The sequence below is a fragment of the Limulus polyphemus genome, unplaced genomic scaffold (genome assembly GCF_000517525.1).
Source record: "Limulus polyphemus unplaced genomic scaffold, Limulus_polyphemus-2.1.2 Scaffold5289, whole genome shotgun sequence".
Taxonomy (NCBI): Eukaryota; Metazoa; Arthropoda; class Merostomata; order Xiphosura; family Limulidae; genus Limulus; species Limulus polyphemus.
In genome coordinates, this window is record NW_013670899.1 from 46,887 (window position 1) to 54,400 (window position 7,514).

Here is a 7,514-nt window from a genome sequence, read left to right on the forward strand (position 1 = left end):
GTCTTGTAGTGGCATTAAAGTCAACTAATTTATGTCCATCACTGTCATCACAGAAACCCAAGTTTGGTCAACTGTATCAAGTGCATGTTACTTTTGATGTCAGAATGGGCAGAGATGTATCCTGATGATGGTGGAAGCCTAGGTATTATAAAACTGACACAATCTGAGCATGTGTTACACTGTCCCTTCTACTGAGAAAAGTGACAAAGAGTGCCTGGTCCATGTTTCAATCGATTATAATGGGAGAGCACAATGACCCTGTAACATGTATGGCCCAGAAACCTCTTACTAGATGTAGGTGTTGCTGAAAACAACAAAAATCCAAGACACTTTATGGGTAAAGCAGTGCACTTCTCCCCAACCTTCAGTGTTGATATACTTGGTATTGTGTACCTTACACATTGTCATTTCCACATACATTTTGAATTTTCAAAGTTTCAAGAAGACAAGTCCTCTAGGAAGCAGTGAGATAAAACTGGCCACAAATGAATGATTCTATACTTACAGCGCTCTCTGTAGGTGTAATGTCTAAAATAAGTCATGAATTTCTTCCTTCCATAACTAGTATAAAATAAATTTTTTATGTATCTTTTATCCAGATATTTTCACTTAATATTTTATTAAACTTCCATGCAGTTACTGCATGTAGTTAAACCTTCTTTTTTAACTGGATGTCTTGAGATAATAAACTTGTGCTAATTATTTTATATAGGTAAAGCCTGACTATCGCAGTCTTTGTTCTTAAGTCTTAAACTAGCATGTATATGTTTCAAGAAAGGTATTCTGTTCTAACCTGTACAACTAACTTGGTTTAATATTACTTGTAGACTATTGGTTTAAGTATATATTAGTAAGTCAATTGCTTCATGTGGACTAGTGAGATGCCTGAATTTCTTTGTTTCACTAGAACATTTAAATTAGATATTTCCACAGTTTTATCAATCAGTTTCGCTCTTGACTTTCACCCTGTTGATTACAGCAGCCAGACGACATAGAAGAAGCCCAGCCCTTTCGTTAACAGAACATTTTTTGTTGGATAAATAATTTTGTGTTTGTTTTCCTTTACTGTCCGTAAAAAAAATTATATTCTGCTTAACATTCCTGAAGCTTGTATTTTGCATAAACTTGCGGTCTTTCCGTTGGACATTAGTGTAGCTGAATACCATACAAAAACTAATTTCATAGATCCACGTGGTTGTTACAAACAAATCACGTCATGAATTTTTTTTTTTACATCTGCTATATAAATGCAAAATTTTGAAGCATAAAATTAACATGGCGTGTACAACATGATTCCTGCTATTTGTTTATGAAAAATAACATGTTCAAACATTTTCAGGAGTTCTTACAGCTGCTGAAAACTTTGTAAAAATTATACATTAAAAATTGTTACAACGAATGTAGTGATTTGTGAAAATACTGATATAAAATCTTTTATAATAATACTCAATTCTTATATAATAATAATACTCAGTTTTCGTCTGTCCTGAAAGTGCGCGTGCATCTTTCTGTCTAAATGCGCATGCGCGCGCACTTTACATTTCGATGGATGTAAACATACTTTAGTAGACATTTTGTACAACAACATATTAAAAGCTTATCAAAGTTTTTAAAAACGTCTAACGTTAGGTCGTAGAATAACATTATAGGTTTATTTATTGACAATATTCAGTACGGTAAAGCTTAGCCCTAACTAAACTAAAACAAAAAACGTACAAAAGTTACAGTTACTTTATCTGTTTATCGAATACAGGCCGTACTTAATTAAGGTTTAACTAATGTTAAGCCTAAGACAAATGGACTTATAGATTTTGGTGTCTGCGATTTGAATTATTTTGTATTATTCAAGAAATCCTGTGTTTAAAGAAGTACTGTAAATAAAGGTACTAATTTGACTGCAAATATTTTGCAGTCTCTAACAGTAAATGAATAATTTATGGATACAAAAATTGCATTAACAGTTAATCACAAATACATAACCAGTTTGAATCGATTTTTGCGGTGCCACCTGTATCAGTGAAATATTTTTATCCAACTAAACACTCGTTTTAAAGCCTTTACTGTTTAATGAAACAAAATGTCACTGTTTTAATATAAGATGAAATTATATAAAAAATTACAGTTTTAAGGTATAAAATTTGTGAATTTTGGGTACCCAGTTTCTGTTTGAAAAACACCTATATAACTTTTTAACAGATTTTTTCTCTCGCTTTGCAAAGGCGGTTAGAAGAATCGCTACTCACTTGCTGTAACCCTTGTAGACTGTAGCATAAGAACCTTCGCCCAGTTGCTCTAATTTTACGTAAGCTTCGGTCTTTCCAAAGGTCAAGGCTCCCTATAATGAAATACACTGTATTAGATTGTATGGTTGATTAGTTCACACATATGTATTTCACTGTATTAGATTGTATGGTTGATTAGTTCACACATATGTATTTCACTGTATTAGATTGTATGGTTGATTAGTTCACACATATTTGAAAAATATCGTATTATTTGCAAAATACCAACAACAAAAACAAATGTATTTTAAGGTAATTATTATACTTTTTTTTCTAAATAACTGCTAAACTTGATTCAAATCGTGCTAAAACTTCACCTGAATTAAAGTAAATGAGATTTAGATTACATAAAGCACAGTAGTACAGTTTATTTATCTCATCAGACTTCTCGACTTCCTCTTATTATATAAATACTTTGCTATATAATGCAATAAGACTTGCTTTTCCCTTTCTAGATAATGTTTGGAGTATCTCCAACTGCACCATATAGAATAATTTCTCAACTAACACCAAATTATGAGTTCATTCGCCACATCTAAAAAACAATGGTAATTTTCTCAGAGTTTTCGGGTTGTATCGCTACTTACCGTTACTTGTTTCATTAGACTGTTTTAAGTAACGTTCATGATAAAAACGATCAGACGCTTTTCACATCTAGTTTATAACAAAACTGAGACTCTTCCTATCAGACGCTTTTCACATCTAGTTTATAACAAAACTAAGACTCTTCCTAACGAAGAACAATAACACATGACACACATGTGTATATGGTAGAAAACAAACCTAACTAGAAGGCCACGTGATTACACTTTTTAAAGTTTCATTACCGCGTTGCTAAAACACCATATGTACAGAAGGAACATATGGGAACAATACACTGAATGCCTGGAGATTTCTGTAAATAGCTTGAATGTATATCTCTACAATAAGAATATATGTACATTCATGCTGATTATCAATCAACAATTGACAGTTTTTTCAGCTTAGCTGTGTAATTATTTACTATGTTGTAAATTCTAATATAACTGTACGACTTATCAGCTAACAAGCAAGTTTTAAATGTATTCCTGGGAAACAGTCTAGTGTGCAACACCACAGGTTGTCAACTTAGGCCTACGAGTTTCAATGTGTAAGAACTTGTAGAAATTTTAAGGAAGAAATAAACTCATTTTGTTATCACACATGTGTGCTGGACTTCGCATTATTTTCGCCAGATAATTTAAAGGAATTTTCCAAATGAAAGAACGATGTTATAACAGTAATAACTACATTTGGTTTCTATCATTAGAACACTATGATCATGAAATAAATAAATCGAACTGTTGGATTGATAATTTGCTCTTAATAAAAAGACAAAAGCATGAATACATTTTAATATATTCATATATAACTGCATTGCAATTGTTTCGAGCACATATATTGAAGTTATATAACCGTGTGTATGTGTTTCTAAAAAGAGAAACGAAGGAAATACAGAAAAGGGAGTATTAAGAATAACGTCCAAATAAAGTTACTTTTAAAATTTCACAGCTGACTGCATATATGCGATAATCAATACGAATACAAATACTTAACTAAATCTTCACCGTATTACTAAAAACAAAACTAACCCAATACTCATTTACTATTCACCGTTCTCTGCTTCACTGATTCTCGTATCTTTAACCTACTCTCATCTCTTAATATTCTCCTAATTTACTAGACTTTATTAACATAACATTTAGAACTTTCACTACTCCCACAGACTTACTTGATCTTAACGTCATGTGCCCTCTAACCAACATCTAAATTACAACATAAAATATAGCTTATAATACTGCCCCCTTCTTAGATTGTGAAGTCATTTGCAAATCCTAATACAAAAATACTAAGACACTATACTAAACTGTCCATTCACCGAACGTTTTTGGTGGTTTTCTATTCCGAGGCCATGTTATACAGACTGAATGGAGTCCTTTCTGCAGTTGTCACTGAGTGTCCAGTTATTGGATAGGGGTATTCATCCTGGATAGATGATCGAATGAATCCACTGGCGACTCTACTCTTGAGAATCCTCTGGAAGTAGTTTAACAGGAAGTCCTTCAAACAGTTGAGTTTCTGCTGACAAGTTATCATCTGGAGTTATCCGGTTGACCATTCTTTTACCGACCTACTTCCAAAAGACTATCATAGTGGCTGACTATCAGCTTAGACCATTCTGGATTCTGTAAACCACATCATTGGTTCTTTTCAGTGCATCATATGAACACTTCTTACACCTAGTGTATATTGTACAAACATACCGTGTCACCTCATTGAAAGCCAGTCTTATCAGTATTAACATCATAACAACTTTTTGATTTTACCACCAACTGATTTAAGTTTTACTCGGGTAAAGTCATGTCTGACATTATTAGTGTTCCTTGATCTCTGCATATTCTGTGTAAGACTTTTCTGTATTATTCTCTGAATAAGAGCATAGAAGATCTAACAATACTTTAAGTTCTCTGCCAAGCATCAATGACTGTGTGTTGCCAGTAGATTCATGTATTGCTGTACAATAATTCATCAGTAACAATGAAAGATTTTGATCTACATACATGGCTAACTGATTTAACAATGTGTTGTATATCTCTCCACCACGCCGTCAGAAGACTGATGAAGACCTGTTGTACTGGTCTTTCAAATCTCAAGGATTTGATACATTTCTCCAAACATATCTGATTCAAAGTTCCATAAGCACACAAAATATTGAGACAAATTTGTTGATGAGTTCCTTGCTATAGTTTCTGCTTCCTGGTTAGGAACATTATATGCTTTTGGCCATATTAGGACAAGGTATACACTCTCAAGGACAAGGCAACTCTCTCAAGTGGTACTCTAACACAACACTACTGTAACTGCTCATACTGTTTCTTTTGTGGACCTTTCTGCTCACATCAGAGTTCACATTTAACGCCATCTCCACAGGTCCCTGGTACCCATCCAGTAGAAGTATTCTCTTGTTTGTTTGTTTCGTGTAAAGCTGATTGAAGAATATTTGTGCTAGCCATCCCGAATTTTGAAACGATAGACTAGAAGGAAGACAGCTAGCCACTGCCACACACTGCAAACTTATGGACTACTCTTTACCAATGAATAGTGGATTGACTGTTACAATGTAACACACCCCACTGCTGAAAGGACGAGCATGTTCTTTACGGGATTCAAGCCCACAATACTCAGATTGTGAATTGATGCCCTAAACACAAGGCCACTCACTTCAATGTCTTCATAACACTTGTGTGTCCAATCATTGGAAGGTTGTGGAGATGCAATTGTACTTCAGAATGTAGAGACTGTATAAATACCATCTTTAGTTGTTTTGTCCACTGGTATCATACCAGTTTTGAGATAATAATCTCTCTTGCATTCATATACAATCCCACTGTGCTCAATACATCTTCGTCTTTGGGCTATACGAAGCGACTGTTTGCTTTGGGTTTTAATACATTATTCTTGAGCTACTTAAGAATTGGTCTTAAACTCGTATATTTTGCCTGAGTATCTTTCAGATCAATGTTGGACAACACTAGTTTCTTATCACTTGTGGGTGCCACATCTTGGTCTACACCACACTGTACTTTTGGTTGGTCTTATTCACAAGACACTTCAATTCTGCATGATATGTGTGGAGTATAAACTTTTGTCTGTATAGATAATGATGGAAATTATTTAGGGCTTAGAAAACACTCAGTAGTTCTTACCGAGTTGCATAATACCTGCTTTCTGTGGCACAGTGTAGTAGAATGTTAACAGACAAAATTTGGATAAATTAAACTCAATTGTAAGTGTATAGTTAGATTTATTACTATGTGTTAATTCTTGCTTGTGTTATTATTATTATTATGTAGGGATGATGCAAATACCATCCCTACTATCTTGTTTGCATTGTTTTTGAAGGATTAATATTAGCCATCCCTACATTTACTTCCATATTTGAAAAGTTTTTTCTTTACTCGTTTGCTTGTTGTTTTAATGCAGTGTTTCAACAGACATAGAAAGGTTGTATTTATGACCAAGTTCTGAATACAATGAGGTTCCAACTACAATATTTATTGTTTATCTATTATTGGTTGGTAATTCCAGTTTCACCCTGTACTTAAGCTTTTTAAGGAACACCAAATTTCTGTAAGAAAGCTAAATTCAGGAGGTAATGATAACTTTGTTTAAACTAGAATTATGATTCTTTAATTACTACTAGTTATTAATAATACTTATAAAAACGGATGCTCCGTTTGAAACTATGTCACCTCAGTCAAATTGGTTGACACCATTGTTTCGGTTTTTGAATTATAATGTAATAAGCAAGCAGCAGAAGAAAGAAGAACAATAAATTCAAATGCTTTGCAATGATATTTACAGACATTCCCAGAAGTTGTGACTCAGTCATTACATAGATATTGTTATTAAAGGAATAACTGTATAATATTGTAAAGCTCTGATGAACTATTGAGGATATATTTAAAATTAATTTCGATGAACAATCCATGGGATCCCTACATAAACAGTGCTACCGTCTGCCTGATAACTCAATCAAAATTGAGTTTAATATAATTTTGTCTGTTAACATTCTACTACATTGTGTGCCTGTACTATTATGTAGGGTGATGCAAATGCCACCCCTACTATCTTGCTTACATTGTTTTTGAAGGATTTATATTAGCTATCCCTACATTTACGTCCTTTTTTTGAAAAGTTGTTTCTTTACGGGCCGTTTTGAGTGGATTTTGTTTTACTTTTAAGTCTAACATACGTGTTTTTTTGTGCATTTTTATATGTGTACAGCCTTAACAGTCACTAGTAAAGGTTTTAAAGCGTTGTTTGAACTAAAGGTATGTTTTGCCCAAACGTTCTATTAAGGTTTTGTGCAATTTCTTGCGATCCCTATTATGAACCACTATCGTTTTTTTTGTACATGTCTATTATTAAAAAGACCATAAATCAACACTGCACTAACCTTTCTAGAGCTTTTCCAACAACAAATCCCAGTAACCATTACTATACTAGTTGTCAACATATTGAATAAACACGAACAGCACTGTATGTTCCACGTACGCCTCACTTCAAGTACACAAACCTCCTAATAGGCGTGTGTGTATGTTTGTAAGACTAGTTGAAAAATAAAGCACAGCAATATCATTACTGAAACTTTCCAAGAACTAATCACGTGATTCAGCGACTAATATAAGGTGAGCCGAATTCGGATCACGA

The 7,514-nt window shown here is 33.6% G+C and overlaps 1 protein-coding gene across 1 annotated transcript in view; it reads right to left on the reverse strand.

Moving 5' to 3' along the window:
• Positions 1–2,929, reverse strand: part of LOC106472383 (cyclin-dependent kinase 14-like) — a 34,610-nt gene extending 31,681 nt beyond the window's left edge. The window contains exons 1-2 of the mRNA XM_013933027.2: positions 2,870–2,929; positions 2,244–2,335 (exon numbers count right to left, since the gene is read on the reverse strand). Coding sequence (XP_013788481.2) covers positions 2,244–2,335; positions 2,870–2,884 — 107 coding nt within the window. The 5' untranslated portion in view covers positions 2,885–2,929. The remainder of the gene's footprint in view (positions 1–2,243; positions 2,336–2,869) is intronic.
• Positions 2,930–7,514: the final 4,585 nt, after the last annotated feature.